The following is a 19,930-nucleotide window of genomic DNA, read 5'->3' as shown; positions in this document are numbered from 1 at the left end:
GCTATAGGATAAATATTGGAGAATTATACGGGCTTTATCGACACATATATAGACATAAGCAGCTGTTGGAGGCCAGAAGCACCTAAGTTGTCAATTAGTCGGCTCTATAATCGCGATTTATATTTTCCAACACCAAGTTTCCGCAGGACTCAAGGCTTGCACCAGGAAAAAAGTATTGACATTACAAATAGTTGCAAGCCTAATGAATACAACTCATTTAAAGAAAAAAAGGGGTCAGCTCAACTCTGAAAACGGGGGTTTTGACTCAATCAGGTGCATTTCGAGATCTCGAAAAGAGGATGTGAAAGTGGTTAGGGTTGCGTTGAAATCGTAGAAGGCATTACAATTGGAATTTTTTTTATAAAAAATACCAATTCTCTTTGAAACATTTTACATCTATCTGCAAAAGTACATAGCACATCACTGCGTTATTCACGATAAAGATGATTGCATCCTTCTCACATAACTAACAGCTACAAAACGATGCAATATGTCTCTGCTTCAAGGTTGTTGCGGGGTATGCCGCACTTGTCTTTACCACTCACTCAACATGCAGTCTAGACGGACAACGGAACGCGTACATTGCAAACCAGATCTGCTTAGGTCTTCAGATAATCTTAATCGAGCGTTTAATAGTATTTTGAAGACATGGATTAATTTTGAATATTATCATGCATGTTATTCTAATAATTTTCAGCTGTTGATCGTTCTAGTGTGGAATGCACATTGAATAACTGCTAACTACAAGAGTGTTAGATCTATTTATGAAATACAAGAGCAATGCAAGACGAATAAATAATTGTGACGCTGACGCGGAGGCTATACAAGTCTACCTTTTTGTCTGGGTGTCTTGCCGAAACCGCGCCTACTACTTGAACCAGGGGTAGCGATGGAGGATCTAGGGGTAGCCGCAACAGTTCTCTTTTCAGTCTTCGCCTTTTCGCTTCTAGATCTATCGACGGACATCTGCAGCTCAAGTTCAGCCTTGCGGGAGAACTCTCTATTGGTGACTCTCTTATCGTCACCCATAGTCCCACTCGAACTACCACCTGCCGCGTCTTTCTCCTTGACGCTATAGAAAACACCACCGAGTTCAGCGAGCCAGTAAGGGTCGACAGCGGAAACGCACTGCATGTAACTCTTGCTAGTCTGTACTAGTTCATGGTAGATGCAGTAGTCGGGAGTATAACCGAGACCGTATAGCGCACTGGTGGGATGGAGGTGACACGGCATAGCTGAGCGAATATTCTGATATTCACCTATGCCTTTAACCCGAACGGCCTGATGGAAGTAGCCAGCGGTGATGCACTTGCGTATCACATCCCAGTCTACCCCGCACGACACAATGGGTAAACGCTGCGTCTTCATGATGTCCTCTAACTGCGCACGCACTTCCTGTGCTTTCTTGAGTATGCGCCCGTGTAGCCAGTGACGCGTACTCCACGCATCGCTGTGTCCGTTAGCTACCCATTGCGCATACACGTGTAGGAGTGTGAGATGGTCAGATTCGGGAACGAAAAACTTCTCGCGCGCTCCGTCACTCTCTTCCGCACGCTCCTTTGGGCGGTAGAAAACACTAGGGACGGACAACATTGACACTATCGTAAGCACCTCTTGTGAACACCCATACTCGACGCTAATCACTAGTATCTTGGCGAGCGATGGCGACATTGGGAAGTCGGATAGCTTACGTCCGAGTGGAGTGAGCTGTCCAGTGTTGTCCAGTGCGCTGAGCGTCCACAATTCATACTGACCTGTATTTCAATTCTAGTTAGATTTGCATAGTGTACTACTAACAACTTCACCCACTCTGTATCAAGTTCTCCTGAGGTGGCGGATCCATGAAATCGAAGTCAAGCAGACTGGCGACGCCAAGCGACTTAAGAAGAAGAACGGTGTTGCTAAGGTTAGTGCGCTGAATCTCGGGTATAGCGCTATCGAACATCTCGTTGCGGAAGGCTGACTCGGTATACAGTCTGTAGCAGTACCCAGACCCTGTGCGACCAGCTCTCCCCATGCGCTGATTTGCATTGGCTTGCGAAACGGGCGTTATCTGCAACGCATCCATACCTACGCGCGGATTATAAACTTTCAACTTGGAGTATCCGCTGTCAACGACATACATGATCCCATCGACGGTGAGAGAGGTCTCGGCAATGTTGGTAGCGACAATGCACTTACGTTCATTCGCCCGCTCGAATATCTTTGACTGTAGGTCTGCTGGCATCTGCGAATATATTGGCAACACTAGCAGTGGATCGGGGTTGTCTAGCTGGGCGAGACGCTCAGTAATCACCGCGCACGTCGTCTCGATATCCTCCTGACCCGTCATGAAAATTAGTATGTCACCGGGTGGGAGAGTCAGATGGATCTGCAGCGCTTGCTTGACGGCGCCATCGACGTAATCATCTATAGGCGTCTTGGAAAAAAAGGTCTCGACGGGGAAAGTACGTCCCGGAATGGTATAGCATGGAGCGTCGCCGTAAAAGGAAGAAAATTTAATTGCGTTCATGGTGGCGGAGGTGACTATGAGCTTGAGATCCCTCCTTCTGGTGACAATCTTGCGAAGTAAACCCATCAATATGTCAGTGGACAAACTACGCTCGTGAGCCTCATCCAAAATAATTACGCTATATTTGTCTAAATCACCCTCATTCAAACTCTCCCTGAGGAGAACACCGTCTGTCATGTACTTGATCTGTGTACCAGGAGAAGTGCAATCTTCAAAACGAATAGCATATCCGACCTTATCACCCAGCTCACAGCCGACTTCCTCACTAACTCTCTTGGCGACACTCATCGCGGCTACACGACGTGGCTGGGTACAACCAATCAAACCATCACCACCGTAGCCATCTTCCATTAGAAATTGCGTCAGCTGGGTAGTCTTACCACTACCAGTTTCACCAATGACGATAGTGATCTGATTTTCGCGGATAGTGTTCATAAGTTCCTCTCTGCAAGCAAAAGAAGGGAGATATTGGCGTTGTTGGGAGATAGATTTACTGCCGCTGAAGGAGGATTGAGATTTGATGTGATCGGCAAACTGCGAGGTGTTTTTATCTTTACTATCGTCATTTGCTTTCTCTTCTTGTTCTTTTTCAGAGTCAGACTTGACACCGATGATGTTACCGAGTTGAGTGCCGCCGACTTGAGCAACTTCAGCAGCAGCCTGGTTGGGAGTTAGGAGGAATTATGAATTGAATTAGAAAACTCACACGCTGTCTTTCAGCTTGAGCGCGTTTCTGGCGTACGAGAGAACTACCTTTGCGTGCAAAGACTGCTAAATCGGAGGATGGATCTTTGAGAGGGTTTATAGGGTCTAACTGTTTAGTAAACACCATTCTACCGTCTAAGAAGGGAGGTTTGAGGTCGTGTACGAGGACGTGTACTTTTGATTGATTTTCATCATCAAAGTCGAAATCGAGGTCAGGACGAGATTGTAAGCCAGACTGAACCAATCTGTTAGTCTCCCAAGCGTCGTTGTCTTTGTTGAATTGGTGCTGTTTAGCGGATAAACGTTGTTTGCGGGTAGTTTGAGTGGAGGTGTCTAGATCGTCGTATTGAGAGAAGGGATTGTGTTCAGAGTCGCCAGTGACGCCACCTTCTTCACCCAAATGAGAATACCAATCTCTATCCAATCTCAGTTGCTCTTCTTGATATTCTTTTGAGTGAGCGAAGTGGCTAGGTGTTGAATCCCAAGAGTAAGAAGGGAGTGGTGTACGACTGGGTGTATAAGATGGCTTTGAATATTTCCTAGAATAATTATCGTTATCATCTCTATTAGCGCGTTTCTTGAATTCGTTGAATGAGTTTGAAGTGGATGCCGTTGGTTGTTGTTGGTGGTGTAAGCCACCTTGTCTCTTCCTCCTATAATCAGCTAACCTATTGGTCGCAGTGGAAGATAGAGGAGTATCAGGTACTTTGAATTTAGACATTAGATGATGGTCGTAAAGGGATAAGGGGTATGTTACTGTTAAATACAAAATGCTCAGGATAAACCAAGTCCTAATAGGTCTCTCAACAATTTATTCTCATTCTCTAATTGAATAATCTGAACATCTTTATCAGACAATTCAACATCATCAAGTGATCTAATTGAGTTAATTAGTAAATTACTGAGTTTATTGAATAGATTATTATAGTCAATCTCCTTGTTAATCTCATTTTTACTAAAATTGTCAAAATTTTCACCTATAATGGTTTCGAAGTGTTTAATCAAGTTAAGTTCATGTACTTGAGTTGAATAGGATTCTTGTCTAAATTTATCCATAATGATATGAATAACTTGTTCAAATTCCTTGACAAGGCTTGTTAATTGCTTGTTATCCAGTTGTAATAATTGGTTCTCCTTAATCAATTCAGCGTTAAACTTTTCACACTCGAACTCGAATTGTTCAGTTGAAATATCTGTGTTATATCTTCTAAGGGTGAATCCACTAACTGTGTGTACAACTTGGTCTTTCAATTGATCAACTTGGGATTCCAATGATTTAGATAATTGCCTATTATTACTTAGTTCCACTGATAACCTCCCAATCAATTCCACTAATTCCTTTACTTGATTTGTATTTATATCTGAATTATTTATCATTCCCCTTATAATCCTCACCGTCAACACTCAACAATAAATGCCAAATAATTTAATCAATTTTCACTCTCACATACACTTAAGGCAGCGTCTAATAATCTCTACACTCCTTTCTAAACCAATTAGAATTGATTCCATTCGTAGCAACCACTCTAATCCAGGTATCACTGACTACGAAGCTGGTTTCTTAAGACTCCTTGAAAAACTAACAAATGGTTCAAAAGTTGAAATATCCTACACAGGCACTTCAATCCTCTATCAACCTGGTTCTCTCACCGGTGGTAACATATCCCACTCCTGCTCTTCAAAGTCTGTTGGCTGGTTCTTAGAATTTATCCTCGTTTTAGCTCCTTTTCTTAAACACCCTTTAAATCTCACTTTACACGGTATAACCTCTGATCCCAACGACATCTCCGTTGACTCTCTCCGCACTGTCTCCCTCCCGCATCTCTCCCTATTCGGCATCTCTGATGGCCTTGAACTTAACATTAAAAAGCGCGGTTCTCCTCCTCTAGGTGGTGGTACTGTCATCTTTAAATGTCCCACTCTCCGTCAAATTAAATCCCTCAATTTCCTCGATCCAGGTAAAATTAAACGTATACGCGGTATTGCTCACTCTGTTAGAGTCTCTCCTCAGCTCGCCAATAGAATGGTTGACGCTAGTAGAGGTTTACTCAATAGATACATCCCCGATATCTACCTCTACACTGACATTTATAGAGGCGATGAAGCTGGTAAATCTCCTGGTTACGCTCTGACCCTTGTAGCTGAATCTACAACTGGTGCTTTACACTCCGCTGAAGCCGTCTCCCTACCTGGTACCACCCCTGAAGATGTCGCTACACGTGCTTCTTCTGCTCTCTTGGAAGAAATCGCCAACAAAGGCGCTATTGACTCATCTCATCAGTGGTTGGTTCTCCTTTTAATGTCCTTAGGTAGTGAGGACGTTGGTAGATGTAGAATGGGATCTCTCACTCCACATTCCATCCAATTCTTACGCGATTTACATCAATCCATGGGCGTAGCTTTCAAAATTAAACAGCTAGAACAATCAAATGAGGTTATCGCTAGCTGCGTTGGTATCGGTTATACTGGTCAACGTAAAGTTGCTTAGTTAGCTTCTTCTTTATCTTATCAACATAGACATGTACTAATTTATTATCCTTAACAAAATTCCTCTGCGCATAAACCTAGGCCTAAACCTAGGCCTTCAATAGTGAATCTACTATATGCTGCACTCGTAATTGTCTTAGATCCGTATATGTCTTTTATATGTGGTGTTAGTTGGCGTCTTTTTAATACACTTCACCCACTTGTCCACATCCCACAAATAGTATCGGTTGGCCTGTTATATATGTCATACTCAAAGCCGCGCCAACTTTATCATCGATCGTGTCAAACTTGGTGAGTAACATCCCATCAATTCCCCTGCCACTACCACCACTACCACCACCGCTAGAGAGATCTTTAAGAGCACGATCAAATTTAACAAGCTGATCCGTCGCCTCATTCCCGACCAACGCCTCACCTACAAAAATTATCTTGTCAGGCTCGTTAACGGTGGTGAGTTTAGCCAGTGCGCGCATAAGTGGTTCATTATCTTGCATTCTTCCCGCAGTATCTATCAATACCACATCGAATCCATTTTGCGCACCATATCCCAAAGCATCACGTGCAATTCCACTCGCATCTTTTCCATAGCCACGCTCATAAAGCTCTACTTGAGCAGTTACCCCACTACCCAGTTTCAGCTTGTTAAGATTAGACACGTGCGTACGTAGTTGCTCAACTGCCCCGCTACGGAATGTATCACATGCCGCTATCAACACCTTGTACCTGTTTTCTAATAACCAATACGTAACTTTGGAGAGATTTGTTGACTTCCCAACTCCATTCACACCACAAAATACTACACTGTAAGGTGTCGTTTTCCCATTTGAAGTCGTCGTCTTCTTCTTTTGTGATATTTCGTAGAGTATATCGGTGGATGTCTTGGGTGTGAGTACGCGTGTAATTGATGTAGTCAGCGCTGACTTTACTGCCCCTTTTATACTACTGAATGATGATATTGTGCGTCCGACCAACTGTTGCTCGACTGAATCGCATATCTGTTCAGAAACGCTTGATGCTACATTTTTCTTCATCAGTAAGCTCGACATGGAGCTGAGTACTGGCTGTAGTGTATTTTTGTCGAGTTTCTTCCCTTTTAACACATTGAGAGAGGGGAGTGATGAGAATATTCCCCAAGATGTACCTTTCTGTGGTGTGTCTGAGAGTGCTGGTATTTCAATATCTAACAAATCGTCATCTTCATCACTGCCTTTCTCATTTGCATATTCTGCCAACGTGTACACCTCACCATCATGGCTACCCTTGGAGGAATCTGAGACGAGTGTTTGGACATGTTTATCGTCCAGCCCGTCATCCGCACCACCACTACTATAATCTAATTCTGACATCTGTTTTGAAGATATTTTATCGCCCCATGAACGCATTTCTTTTTTACCCTTCTTTGTATCGACTGGTGTATCATTGATTGTCTCACCTTTCACCACCTTCTTTCCACCACGCGCCTTCTTAGACTTGATTCTGTTTTTCATTGCTTCGACATTTTTGGAAATCTCCTCTGCATCAATGGCCTTAGGCTCGTCACGCGTGGGTGCTTGGTTGTGTGAGTGAAGAGTTGGGCTGTGATGGTAGAATATGCATACCTGATTTGTTCTGATTTGAAGTTGCGTTTCTTGTAGCCGCACCAGCGTTGCTAGACTTTCCTCGAATATTCTTCTTTTTCTGGTGAGAGCAGTTGTGAGAGGGTGTAAGTACAGCCAACGAAGAACAACGCACATCGATATCATTTACCAGCTGATCGAATACCTCATCCCAGCCTTTGAACATGGCGGGTAAGTCGAGATTAACAGCGTCATCGGGAGTAGCACCGCTTAGAGCAGCAATGATATGCTCAATCACGGGTTTGAATAGACTGACGAATAGAGCTTTGGCTGTCTCGAGTAGCTCATCCACCCATCCCAGTTGAATAATCTTCGAGTATGCAATCACAAAGATAAGATCGGTCTTGTTCTCCAATCCCCAGTGTACTCTGTATTGGTTTATGTCGTGCGGTGAGCTGGTTAAACGTCCTTCAATAACTCCCTCTTTGATGAGCGTGTTTGTCGGTGAGTGCGCGCTTTCTGCGTCGTGTGCAGCTTCTGGAGTGTAAGTGCGTGACCAGAGCACAGTACCACCTGTAAAATTGGGTAGTGATAAGCATTGTAATATCTTAATATCATTCACCCACCCTTATGAACTATTTCACAGATATCAAGCATGATGATGGTATGGGATAGAGGAATAATACATGTATTTTACAACATAAGCTCTGTTTCTGCTTGAACAACCCGCATTTCATCTATAGGGATATTCTGTGTGCTGCTATCGACCTGTGTAGCGTGTGTTAGACTTGTAGCACGCACGAAACCACGCACTCACCACACCCAACAACCTTTCCAGCTCTCTCTTCTCACTCTCACCTGCTTCCTCCTCTGCTTCCATTTCCTTGATGTTCCCCACCAGTTGATCCATCTCTCTACGCGCATCCTCGACGCGCTCATCCATTTCTCTATGTTCCTGCATCAGTACAGCTTTCCTCCTCACTCTGTAAGCGAGGAAAGGGTCATTGGCGAGCATTTCCCCTTTCTTTTTGAAGTTGGTCCCTTTGCTCCGTTTAGCACGCTGTATCTCCTCGAGCATATCGTCAAGACTGTTAAGCGATTCGACGACGCGTCGGCGCTCGTGTAATGCAGCTATAGAGCTTGTCACACTCGCTTCGAAATGGTCTTTGGTCTGCTCGCGCATACTGCTCAGCGACTCCGGTGCATCTTTTGCAATAGCGGGGAACGACTCGGCGAAATTGTCATATGACCATCCTTCTACTATGTGATTGAGGGCCATTTGGACTAGTTGACGCGTCTGTTTCGCTCGTTTGCCTAGTTTTTGTGGTTGTGGTTGTGGTTGTGGTTGTGGTGTGTTTTCTGATGGATTTGCGATTGCGCTTGTACTGGCTTCTACTCCTGCATTTGCAACATTTGCACCATTTGCTCCGTTCGTGTCGCGTACGCCCTCAGCTTCATCTCGCTCAGCTTCACTTCCCGCGGGTTCTGGGTCTTTGATTTTGTTTTGACCTTTATCCCCGTCATTTCCGCCCTCCTCGCCATCCACTATACGCTCAACTTCCATATCTGTGTCGTCGCTCATCGCCGTTGTTGGTGAAGAAGATAAGGCGCGTATAATTACCGGAAATATCGATTGCAGCGACTAGGCTGGCTTATAAGACTGTTTCTGATTGCTATCTCTCTCCTCTACACCGCCCCACCCTTCATCTCGCCGTCTGTATCGTCGACATCTCCCACCCTCCTTCGTTTCGAACGACCAACATCCTTATCTCAGATGGTTCGCGTACGCCAGTCGCCGCGCCGTGAATCGAGAGGCGATCCTGACAGCTCCAGAGATTTGGATACTAATGCGCGAGAGAACACCCAGATTGATAACACAGAGGGGCAAGATACCAGACAGCATCCAGAGCAGCCAGAAAACACCGAACAGCCAAATGAAAATGTAGAAGCCAACAAACAAATCTACCATCTTCCCCCTGATGGAGAAGTAGCCGACAGTCTCTATCCTCTGCTATCGATTCTGAAGAAAAGTGGGTAATTCTCATCAACCACGATGCACCGACTCCTGACACCCACAAGGCAACACATACCCGCTTTCTAAAGAAAAACGTGAAATCACTGGGCGCACTTTCGCAGCGATAAACGCGCGCGTCATGAAAGCTGGCTGTAGCCCAGAAGAGATAGCGGAGGCAGTGGAAGTTGCTCTAAGTGGTGACATGAGTGAGTTAATGCACACCTACAGCCTCAACACCTCACACACACCTCCAGACAAACAGTGCAGCAACAAGCTATTCACCTTCTTGCACCCAATCACCACCGTCAATGAAAACACCATTATCTCCATTCTTGGTTCTCTCGGCGCTAGCAGACACAAGCTCGCTGATACCACCACTCAAGCTGCCGGTCTTAAATGGCTAGTGGCTGTTTTGGAGTGGATTGATAGTACTGCGCGACGCACGCTCGGTAATATGTATGCCGTTTTGTGGAATCATCTTGGTATAGAGACTTTAAGGTACGCCGTCAGCTGTCGTTATGTTGTACCTGCATACTCACTTACCTCTCTTAGACCACACCTGCCTTATTTGCTAGCATTATTGACTAGACGCGAGCACGTCATACCGTTTAGAGTTTCGTTCATGTGCGTTTTTTTTTTTAGTTCTCACTGTTCGCTACTAAAATTCTCGCTCCCAAACAGACTCACTCTACAGGCACGCTTTCCACTAGACCCTTCTCTCCCCGCTCTCATAAACGTTTTCCGCTCATACCACCCTACACGAATTCCTCCAGGTATCGGTCGCGCAGCTGGCAAACGGCCCTACAGAGTGAGCAAGGAGCTATGGACTGAGACACACCTAACATAAAAAACCAGGTCAACGCAAACTGGAAGCAGAAGTCACGCGCAATCAGAGAAGGCACAGTGGAAGAATATGAAGAGCAGCTAATCCAGAAACGTCAAGAAAGGGCCGAGAGAAATGCAAAGCAAACAACTTCGGAGATTTTGCAACAAAGCTTAGTACCACAAAAGAGACAAAGGATAGAGTATGCAGCGCCACCATTGTCAGTCATGCAATCAAGGGGCAGCATCATCACCATTCAAGACTGTCCCACTTTGCGCACTCTCGGTAAATACTTTGATCGTCTCACTATGCCGTCTCAGGTGGCTGCTCTTTTGCAGAATAATTTCGCAACGTGGGCCTATTTGGCTCATCCGACAGGTTGGTTGAGGTGTTAATTGTCTAAGATATACTCACCAATACTGCCCATTAGACAAAAACACTAGGCAGCTGAGTGCATGGCTATCGCATGCCCTAAAAGACGCGATCGTGAGCTCTCCACTTACGCAAGACAATTACGAAGCTTCTGAGGAGTTCTTACGCCTTGTTGTCGCTCATTGCAGATACACTAAGGTATTTGGTGGATTTTTGATTAACTGAACAACTCAAACTGATCAAACCTACCAGCAACTATCACCATTAATCGAGGCGTTTGTTGTCGACTTTCTCGAGACATGGGATGGCGCTATCTTCCAAACTGAGATATTTGAACTTATTTCTTACTACCCTCCCCGACCTTTTCAAGGTAGATTAAGTGCTACGGGGTTTAAGTCTTACTAATATCCTCATTAGTGATCCACGAGCTGGTTCTTCAGCCTCTCGCGCGTCTCTCTGCATATTCTGGCTTGGAATTTCGCATAAGAGTTGTGAAATGCTACAACGCACTACTGAGGCAATGGTCTTGCTATAATTGGAGTCGGATGCGCCAAACTTACATTACATTGGCGGACGACGATGCGAGGATTAATTGGCAATATGTAAACACGCTGATGGTCGAGCATGTCGAGATGCTAGGGGAGTTGATATACAAGGTAAGTTTCTTTTTTTGTGATGGTTAATTGCATCTTATGCAGTTGGCACTCAGGATCATCCCAATAACGCGGCAGTGCACCACGTCATATTGGACACGATCGAAGCTACCACACCATTAATGACAAGCATTCAAGATTGCAGTATCAAGCTACCCAATACAGAAATGTTCTTTACCCTTATTCAAAATGGTGGTGTTGAAGTGATATCGCGTTTATGCGCCCAAATATGTAACTGGCGTGAGATAATGACGGTACATGGAGATCTACTCAAAGAAGGTCGTGTAAGTGAATATCCGCCAGCTTTCAAAAAACAATTCCACGAATGGGTTTTGGCTACTTGCGAATTATTCTACCGTATGAAGGCATTCGATCCAATATCACGCACTGGAGAGTGGGTTTCAGGTCTTGGTCGAGATGTACTCGAACGGCTCCACAAAAGTTCTCAGGATCTCGAGTGGGGACGATACCAATTATCGATCAAGGCGGTTGGTGACGTTGCCTTTAATCCTCGTCTTGTGCCTCTGTCGCAGAGATTTCTGGGGGAGTTCCAGGATTACTTTAATGTAACGCATCCAGAACGTTACGAGGGCGCCGTAAGTAATAGCGCTTTAAAGGGAAGCTCGCTAGATATGCACGGGCTGAATATACGAGCTAATTACGTTGAATGGCTTGGTAGACAGGGTGTTACCGGCTTACCAATGCTGCTATTTACTACTGTCAAGAGTCTGCAGACTTTCGTGCGTGGTCATGAGTCGTCGTTCTTGCAGTCGCAGTCACAAGAGAACTTGAGCCCACGTAAAGAGCGGTACGAAGCGAAGAAACAAGCCGAAGTGATGGAGATTGAGCCAACGCAGCAAACTGAAGACACACGGCTAAGTCGATCGTCGTCAGCGTTTGATCGTGTTTAAATGGTTTATGACGTATTTAGGATTTAGTTGAATTGATGAAATAGTAAAGATGTAATACAAATCATACACTTTTATTGTGTCTGTCCACCGTAACCTCTAATACCCTCAGCGAAACCCCATTCAGTGTCAACAGACATGCTTTGGCTAATTTCAGAGCCCTCCTTTGTGATTGTAGCGACTTGGAATTTGTTGAGGGATCTAGCGTCTCTGTAAAAGAGAACTTTCATGCAAGTTTTGATGATATCCAAAGCATCTTCCTTGTTAAGAGGCTCCTGACGATCTTCGACCAGTCTCCTGAGTAGAGGAATGGCAATCATTGAAGCATAACCAGTACCGATAGTTGGAGCAGAGTAAGTAGTACCCAATAGATCAACGTAAGCGAGAGTGGATTCACCAGATTTTGGATCAACACCACCAACAACGAAAGCATTCCAGAGAGGATTGAGCTGGCTGCGACGATGGTACATAAGAGTGCTCATATACTCGTAAATTTGAGCAGGTCCAAGGGAATGACCGTCATCGTGGCAATACTCGTCAGTAATGAGAGTGTCAAGTTGATGTTGAACGTGCTGGAAGTCAGACATATCGCCAGCAGCGCCAATGATTGTATTTGAACCAACGCCATATAGTCTCTGGATATCCTTAAAACGAGCCAAAGAGCCATAAGAAGCAAGGTTATCAGCAGCGAGCATGATACCGTCTTTGAATTTCAATCCAATGACCGAAGTGCCGGTGACTATGGGCTGTTGAGTCTTCTGTACGCCTTCAGAGAACTTGTCATCGGGGACAGTCATCTGCTGCGCGCCGAGCTGGTACCGCTGTGTAACATCACCACCGTACATGTCCATCTTAGCGTCAGTGAAAGGGCTAAGGAGATTGTAAGTTGGTTTTATACGCGCATAAATCTAACTCACCGTCCCCAAGAAGTGAAATTATTTGACATATTCATCGATGTTTGTGTTGAAGAGATGTATGACGACGCTCTTTATAACTCACGTCCATCTTTTAAAATTCAAAATGGCAGATAATTCGAAGCAAGTACATCTCAATAACGAACAAAATCAACGCTTCAATCTGATTACTCGTTCGTTGCACGAAGTTCTCGGTGCAGATATCGTCAAGCAGAAGATCAGTACAGGCGAGCAATTGAAATGTTATTGGGGAACAGCGCCCACGGGTAGACCACACGTTGGCTACTTTGTTCCTCTCGTTAAAATTGCAGATTTCCTCAGAGCAGGCGTTGAAGTCAAAGTGCTTATGGCTGATATACACGCTTTCTTGGATAATCTCAAAGCCCCATTTGAATTAGTACAGGATAGAGTCAAGTACTACACTAAACTCCTTCGATCCATCTTCATCAGCCTCGACGTTCCTGTCGATAATCTCATCTTCGTCGTCGGTTCTTCCTATCAACTCACCCCGCAATACTCCATGGACAGCTACAGGCTCGCTGCCATGACAACTGAGCATGACGCTAAAAAGGCTGGCGCTGAAGTCGTCAAGCAGGTCTCCTCCCCTCTTCTCTCCGGTATGCTCTACCCTGGCCTCCAAGCTCTCGACGAAGAGCATCTGGGCTGTGATTTCCAATTTGGCGGTGTTGATCAGAGGAAGATCTTTGTTATGGCTGAGTCCCTTCTCCCAAAGCTCGGCTACGCTAAGAGGGCTCACTTGATGAATGCCATGGTCCCTGGCTTGGCCGGTGGTAAAATGTCTTCTTCAGACCCTAACTCTAAAATTGATTTCCTCGATTCTGCTGCAGATGTCAAGAAGAAGATCAAGTTGGCTTTCTGTGAGGAAGGTAATGTCCAAGAAAATGGCTTGTTGGCTTTCTTGAAAGCTGTTGTACTCCCAATCGCTGCATATAAGCAGCTTATTAAGGGTGCATCGCCTTTCGCTGCCCAAGATGCCGCCAATGACTTTTTATTCTCGGTCACCCGTCCAGAAAGATTTGGTGGCTCGTTGCACTACAAGGATTACGATAAAATCGAGCATGACTTTTCAACCAAAGCTCTCCATCCCGGTGATCTCAAGAAGGCGGTTGAGGATGCCATTAACACCCTTCTCGATCCAATTAGAAAGGACTTTGAGGCTGATGAAGAGTTCAAGGCAGTTGAGAAGGCAGCATACCCACCACCAATAGATCCTGCCGCTGCCGCCAAAGAGGCAAAGAAGGCAAAAAATGAGGCAAAAAAGAACAAGACAAAGGCTTCGGCTGCTACATTCCAGCAGCAGTCTGTCGATAGCGTCGCCGACCAAGTGGAGAGGGTTGAGATTCCAAAACAATAGAGGAAATTAGGAAATCAGCAAAATAAGTGTATTTATCAAATTTATAGAGTTTCTCCGCATCTTGCTCTCACTTTGATGGATTCTTTCGGCCAGGATGGAGCTGGTCGAGCTCTGCCTGTGTGCGTGGTGGTGGTGGGAGGTTCACACCTCTGGAACCGAGCTCTGAAGTTGGGTCGACTCTGTCTCTTGGCAAATCGTTCATATTCGAACCCTCTTCGTTGAAGTCTCTGCCAGGTGACTGGCCGTGTCTGAGCCTATTGCTAGAACCTAACGCATCTGGATCGGTGGTGCGCGTCACACTCTCTCTGATGCTCTCTGGTAGTGGATCTGGAATGGTGCTTGAGCCAGGCACTGACCCCGAAGGTTTAACGCCATCCAAGTTGGCAGCTGGGTAGTTTTCCATACCTACAGCATCATTGGTTGGGTATGCTGAAGATTTGCCGCTGCTCTCAGCTTCAGCACTAGGCATAGCATGTACATAACCACCTCTGGCACCACTGTGGACACCCTCTTCTTTCGCGAGTGCGTCACTGTAGCGAGCAGGTTTGTCGACGTTGTCAGCGCCATGCAGAGGCTGACCAGTGGCATTGCTGTGGTGAATATGGCCAGACTGCGCATTGTTAGTCTCCTCTTTGGGCTCGTTTGCCTTCTTGTTGAGGTGGCCAGTGGAAGAGAATTGGCGTGCGAGTGTAGTGTATGTTCTGCCCTTTTTACTCTCATTATCCGAAGCTAAGCCAAGAGCCTTCTTGAATTTATCCTTTAAACCTGGCTCTGGTGCATCAACCTTCTCACCAGCGTAAGCATGTCCATCACGCTTTCCGCCCACTTGATCGGCAGAAGCTGAGCCTATTGACTGCTTAGTCTCTTGGTCGTTGGGCTTCATCCCGGGATACTCCCCACTCTCCTCACCCTCCTTTATCGTCGCTTGCCATGGCGAATTGGCGTGTGAGTCCACATCTTCTGCCTTGTTGGCGAGTGTGCGCACGCTCGTGGCGATGTTGCGCGTGTTTACTTTTGCAATTCTATTAATCATCATGACTGTACAGAAGACTTGGAAATTCTTTGGAAATTCCTTGGAAATAACCGACGTCACTCCATCTGACGTCAGTAAGTTTGCAACGATGAGCTGCGATAGGTTGGTTGATTCTATGCAGCTGCCCACCTGCAGTGACAGTCGTGAACGCTCTCATCGCCACCAGCGAATCGAGTTTGATCGTAGGCCAGCGCGTAGGTTTGGGTTGGTTCGCAGTACTACAACTGCAGACATAGTCCGTTCAATAGATGTTACATGGCTAATGCTACTGTCTTGTCAGAGGCGGCGCTGGTCTCATTCCGTGAATTCTCCTCCCTCAGCTCTTGTTCCTTGACGGCAAAATGTGGCTATGGAGCAGACGCTTATGATTTCCTCAGGTATTACTGTAATCAGGAATAGCTCAAAGTCCAAATCAGTCTGGGAATATTTTCACTTGTCTCAGTGCGCTTAAACGTGGTAAGCAAAAACGTCACTATTCTAGGATTGTGTGGCTTGTGAAGTATAACCAGGGAAGTATAACCAGGGAAATAAAAGTATTTCTCTTGACCCATATCGTTAGCGGATCAGAACAATAATGCGAAGAAGCGTGCTAGGCGGGTGCATCTGCATTCATACATAGACGAAATATGAACATTTTAGTAGCAGTTCGCAGACCTCAACAATTTGCCTTACGGATATGGGAATTGACCTCGTGTATTGCAGGAAGTACGTACTCGATGTGAAATACAATTAGGATAATTGGAATAAATCAAGTGAAGGAACCATTCAAAAATACTAGCAAGAGTTCTGGTAGATTTGTGATTAGATTTTAATCCATAACGCTTCTTGTCTTCCTTCTTATTTGCAAACTATCAGATGTCCGGGAGAAATACATCGAGATCACCACCGCCTAGAGCATACAGGGGCTATGAATTTGATAGAAGACCACCGCCTGCGCCTCGAAGTTACGGAGGTGGCTACAGGTTAGTCTGATTCTGAGGCGATTGGGTTACTCATCCTGATAAGCACCACAGCGATAGAGGTGGATACAGCGACAGAGGTGGATATGACAGAGGCGGATATCGTGGTGGTGGGTTTAGGAGAGGCTTCTATAGGCCAAGTCCTGGCTGGAGAGACGACCACTTGAGTAGGAACAGACCACCGAGAAGCCCGCCGCGATACATTCCCTCACGCAAGCCATATAGTGGTGGTAGAGGTGGTTATAGAGGTGGCGGCGGCGGAAGAGACTACGATAGCTACCACTCGCATTCATACAGTCACCCAAGCGCACACAGCCTTAACCACAGTCATAATCACAGGCCACCGCCTATAAACACATCTTATGACTCTCCTCTCCCATCACCTAGCAGCGTCACCCGTGAAGTGATTACCAGAGACCACGATGATGGCGAAGAGGGTGAGCTGAAAGAGGAGACAGTCATCGAACCATCCCCGCAGATAATCCATCCTCCACCAGCTAGGCCTCGTATCCCTTCAATTAATTCAAATTACCATCAACGCCATTCTAGCTACTCGCCTACAACTACCTCACGCAGCCCTCGCACGCCTGAAGTTACAGCTTTCGACGATAAGCCTGGGAGATTGCACACAAAAACGCGCATTTCAAATACCAGCATTACAAAGGAGATAGTTTATCCAGACAGCCCGCCAAAACCAGCTCGCGAGCCAAAGATAAGAGGTAGCGCAACGGTTGAGTTGGATGATCAGCTAGAGAAGTTGAGGTTGGAAAGGAAGCAAGCAGTGGAGACTGGTAGATTGAATGCAATTGCAGCCTTACACGCTTTAAATGAGGTTAAATTGTTCGACATAGAACTTTCAAGTCAGAAAATGAAATCAACAATCTGTGACCAGCAGTGTTTAGCTGATTGAAATGTAGCATTATTGCGTTTATTGTATTTAATATCATCACTTGTATACGTTTTACTGTTTTAGCCTGCTCTTTAGTGTATACAATGAGGCTGATAACTGAATCTGGTAAAATTATTCCAGTCAGCGACAAGCAGGTCATCGGTAGAGACCTCTTCAAGTCCAAGATAGTATCAAAAGCCCATGGACTACTCTGGGTGCGTCATCGTAACTGCTGTGTGAATGACATCAGCTTATTGTATCGCAGCTTGAAGGGAATTCAATCTTTTACAAAGATACAGGAAGCTTGCATGGTTCATTTCTCGTCGATTGTATCACTGGGCAAGTCACTCAACTTACCCCTGAGCCGGTCAAGATTGAAAGCGGTTTCAAATTGCAATTAAGCAAGCGCCTCAAGATTCGCGATAAGATTTTTAAGCCTGTCACTGTCACTGTCAAAGCTGACTCGCCATCCAACGTATTCTCTGCGGACTTGAGCGATATCAGTGAAAATCTTGATCATGCTGATAATGAGCGTGAAACTAGTGTGAATAACGCAACTGGAGGTAGCTTTGACGATGAAGAGAGCAAATACTATGATTATGATGATGAGGGAGAGCATGACGATGATTATGAGGTTTACTATCCAGAGCCAAACCAAACAATCAGATCAGGTAATGATGTTACCAATGAAATTCCCTCTGAGTCATCAACTATTAACCCCAACAGCCTCAAATGTGGCTCTGATTTACTTCTTCGTTCTCAAATTGCACACCTTGAAGACCAGCTTACAGCACAGTCTAGCACCCTCGATTCACTAGCATATGACCTTAAAGAAATAAGACTGGAATCCATAAAGAGCGAAATTATAAACAAGAGACTCCAAATCGCTAAACGCAAGGAAGCGTTCAGATTCGCCAGGATCAGGACAAACAAGCTCAAGAAATCAAAGTCTTCAAACTTCACTGACAAGACGGTCAACAAACCACCAGCTGAATACAAGCAAAATCTCACTGCTGGGATTGTAGGTGGCGCTCTAGGTGTCAGCCTGGGTGCGGCAGCGACGATAACCTTCCTCTTGAATTTGAATTGACAGTCCCTCAATAGTATTATTAATATTTCTCTTCATTACGAATTTTGTATTACTACACATACACTTTTTACAGTAAGAATACAGTGGAACAATCTTGTCTAGATGATCATCATCAATAAGACAATGAATGTAGTCACAAAAAAGAGCATAACACTTCCTTGCAGTAGAGCTCCTCTTTCGCGTTGATTAGTGAGACCGTGGCTAACGGCTTCCACTAAGACCTGTTCAAATTTTTCGCCTGCTCGTTTGAGAGTGAATAGCTCCTCAACTCTGGCTTTGCAGCAACTAATGCTCGTCTCTTGATTAGATGATGAGAGCATATTTTTCATCCTATGTGACCATTGTAGTGGATCAGAAGGGAGCAAATACCCCGTTTCACCATCTTTAACACTCTCAACCGGACCACCTGTATTTGTAGCGAGAACGGGCTTCCCACATGCCATCGCCTCGACAGGAACAATGCCAAAATGTTCATTGGTGGGAGTGTAAAGAAGTGCAATTGTAGAGGATGAGTTGAGTAATGTTTTCTTGGTTTGTGTGCTGATATTCAACATGAAATAAACATCGATACCGTCGTTGGGATTTATTGCATTTGCTTCGTCAATAAACGAACACACAAGTGAATGAACCTTGCACAACTTCTCCAGGTTTTGTACGCAGTCTACGTTAGATGGTAGTCTAGCATCGTATCCGCCAGCCAATGCAAGACTCAAGTAGTTTCTTTCTTGTTTTCCAACATTCTCGATGAGCTTAGCGTGTGCTTCTATAGCCAAGTTGACATTCTTTTTTGGTTCAAACCTATTGATAGATAGGAAGATGCGCGCACTTGAGCTATTTTAGTAGTTGAAAACGTGTAAGATAGTCACGCACCCATTCAAATCACCTGCGCTTCCTACAAGATCAGTAGTGTCTACTGAAGGGTATATAACGATAGGTGAGTGGGTTATATCGACAAACGTATTCTTGATAACATTGCTTGTAAATTGAGAATTGGCGATTAAAGCATCAGCATCAGCGGTAGAGAACTCCTCAAACCTATCCATGGGTATTCTATATAGCTGCTTAAGCGTGGACATTTGAGCCGGGTAAATGGTCTTGCCATCGCCGCTAACAGGTGCTATAGAGCCACTTGCGAGTAATTTGTCAGGGAAGTGACAGTAAAATACGACTGGAGTCTTTAGCCAAAGTCTGAGTAAGGGAATGGCTGCAGAGAGCTGATCGACCAAGATAACATCGTATCGCTGTGTGGGTTTATACCAAACGGAGAAGGACATATTAGGAGAAATGATGATTGAGAGGGTAATAGAGATCATAAGCAATATAGCTAGATGTATCTGTCGTACGATTGCGGATACTATGTGCAAATAACCCCAAAAAGAGCGCGGAAACCAATCGCCGAGAACGTGGACATTAAGAGTACCATCTTTGGTCTCGTTGAATGCGTGACAGGGATCGTGGTAGCTTGTGAATATATCAACGCTGTGTCCCCTGGATTGCAAACTGAGCGCTGCATCGACGATCAGTCTTTCTGCGCCGCCTGAAAGAAGAGTGAGAGATGGGCGTATAATCTAAAACCATACAAACCAATTCCTAAATCTGGGTGTAAAATTGCTATCCTCATGGAAGTTCAAGATGAAGAA

At 45.1% G+C, this 19,930-nt stretch overlaps 11 protein-coding genes across 11 annotated transcripts; 5 read left to right on the top strand and 6 right to left on the bottom strand.

Annotated features, from left to right (window-relative positions):
* Positions 1-819: 819 nt before the first annotated feature.
* On the bottom strand, positions 820-3,938 carry J056_002378 (Pre-mRNA-splicing factor ATP-dependent RNA helicase PRP16; the record flags this gene model as incomplete). The annotated part of the gene is made up of 3 exons (XM_009271643.1): positions 820-1,754; positions 1,810-3,172; positions 3,219-3,938. 3 exons carry the CDS (start codon positions 3,936-3,938, stop codon positions 820-822), a joined length of 3,018 nt encoding a protein of 1,005 aa, XP_009269918.1.
* Positions 3,939-4,631: 693 nt separating this feature from the next.
* On the top strand, positions 4,632-5,705 carry J056_002377 (putative RNA 3'-terminal phosphate cyclase-like protein; the record flags this gene model as incomplete). Its single annotated transcript, XM_009271642.1, has 1 exon — positions 4,632-5,705. One exon carries the CDS (start codon positions 4,632-4,634, stop codon positions 5,703-5,705), a length of 1,074 nt encoding a protein of 357 aa, XP_009269917.1.
* Positions 5,706-5,793: 88 nt separating this feature from the next.
* On the bottom strand, positions 5,794-7,917 carry J056_002376 (Signal recognition particle receptor subunit alpha; the record flags this gene model as incomplete). The annotated part of the gene is made up of 5 exons (XM_009271641.1): positions 5,794-5,856; positions 5,905-7,253; positions 7,303-7,381; positions 7,436-7,833; positions 7,887-7,917. 5 exons carry the CDS (start codon positions 7,915-7,917, stop codon positions 5,794-5,796), a joined length of 1,920 nt encoding a protein of 639 aa, XP_009269916.1.
* Positions 7,918-7,953: 36 nt separating this feature from the next.
* On the bottom strand, positions 7,954-8,842 carry J056_002375 (uncharacterized protein; the record flags this gene model as incomplete). Its single annotated transcript, XM_009271640.1, has 2 exons — positions 7,954-8,028; positions 8,078-8,842. The coding sequence occupies 2 exons, from the start codon at positions 8,840-8,842 to the stop codon at positions 7,954-7,956; spliced, it is 840 nt and encodes a 279-aa protein (XP_009269915.1).
* A 192-nt stretch (positions 8,843-9,034) lies between these two features.
* Positions 9,035-12,033, top strand: J056_002374 (Centromere protein I; the record flags this gene model as incomplete). Its single annotated transcript, XM_009271639.1, has 10 exons — positions 9,035-9,290; positions 9,340-9,480; positions 9,529-9,772; positions 9,827-9,898; positions 9,956-10,082; positions 10,130-10,475; positions 10,528-10,667; positions 10,722-10,839; positions 10,887-11,125; positions 11,179-12,033. The coding sequence occupies 10 exons, from the start codon at positions 9,035-9,037 to the stop codon at positions 12,031-12,033; spliced, it is 2,538 nt and encodes an 845-aa protein (XP_009269914.1).
* Positions 12,034-12,104: 71 nt separating this feature from the next.
* On the bottom strand, positions 12,105-12,982 carry J056_002373 (putative proteasome subunit beta type-4; the record flags this gene model as incomplete). The annotated part of the gene is made up of 2 exons (XM_009271638.1): positions 12,105-12,900; positions 12,948-12,982. 2 exons carry the CDS (start codon positions 12,980-12,982, stop codon positions 12,105-12,107), a joined length of 831 nt encoding a protein of 276 aa, XP_009269913.1.
* Positions 12,983-13,050: 68 nt separating this feature from the next.
* On the top strand, positions 13,051-14,319 carry J056_002372 (Tyrosine--tRNA ligase, cytoplasmic; the record flags this gene model as incomplete). The annotated part of the gene is made up of 1 exon (XM_009271637.1): positions 13,051-14,319. The coding sequence occupies one exon, from the start codon at positions 13,051-13,053 to the stop codon at positions 14,317-14,319; it is 1,269 nt and encodes a 422-aa protein (XP_009269912.1).
* A 67-nt stretch (positions 14,320-14,386) lies between these two features.
* Positions 14,387-15,355, bottom strand: J056_002371 (uncharacterized protein; the record flags this gene model as incomplete). Its single annotated transcript, XM_009271636.1, has 1 exon — positions 14,387-15,355. The coding sequence occupies one exon, from the start codon at positions 15,353-15,355 to the stop codon at positions 14,387-14,389; it is 969 nt and encodes a 322-aa protein (XP_009269911.1).
* An 852-nt stretch (positions 15,356-16,207) lies between these two features.
* J056_002370 (uncharacterized protein) lies at positions 16,208-17,221 on the top strand (the record flags this gene model as incomplete). Its single annotated transcript, XM_009271635.1, has 2 exons — positions 16,208-16,314; positions 16,366-17,221. The coding sequence occupies 2 exons, from the start codon at positions 16,208-16,210 to the stop codon at positions 17,219-17,221; spliced, it is 963 nt and encodes a 320-aa protein (XP_009269910.1).
* Positions 17,222-17,304: 83 nt separating this feature from the next.
* J056_002369 (uncharacterized protein) lies at positions 17,305-18,290 on the top strand (the record flags this gene model as incomplete). The annotated part of the gene is made up of 2 exons (XM_009271634.1): positions 17,305-17,415; positions 17,466-18,290. The coding sequence occupies 2 exons, from the start codon at positions 17,305-17,307 to the stop codon at positions 18,288-18,290; spliced, it is 936 nt and encodes a 311-aa protein (XP_009269909.1).
* A 98-nt stretch (positions 18,291-18,388) lies between these two features.
* On the bottom strand, positions 18,389-19,911 carry J056_002368 (Alpha-1,3/1,6-mannosyltransferase ALG2; the record flags this gene model as incomplete). The annotated part of the gene is made up of 3 exons (XM_009271633.1): positions 18,389-19,115; positions 19,161-19,827; positions 19,875-19,911. The coding sequence occupies 3 exons, from the start codon at positions 19,909-19,911 to the stop codon at positions 18,389-18,391; spliced, it is 1,431 nt and encodes a 476-aa protein (XP_009269908.1).
* Between the last annotated feature and the right edge of the window lie 19 nt (positions 19,912-19,930).

The sequence above is a fragment of the Wallemia ichthyophaga genome (assembly GCF_000400465.1).
Source record: "Wallemia ichthyophaga EXF-994 unplaced genomic scaffold scaffold20, whole genome shotgun sequence".
In the NCBI taxonomy this organism is placed as follows: domain Eukaryota; kingdom Fungi; phylum Basidiomycota; class Wallemiomycetes; order Wallemiales; family Wallemiaceae; genus Wallemia; species Wallemia ichthyophaga.
This window is presented reverse-complemented; position numbering and strand designations above follow the sequence as displayed.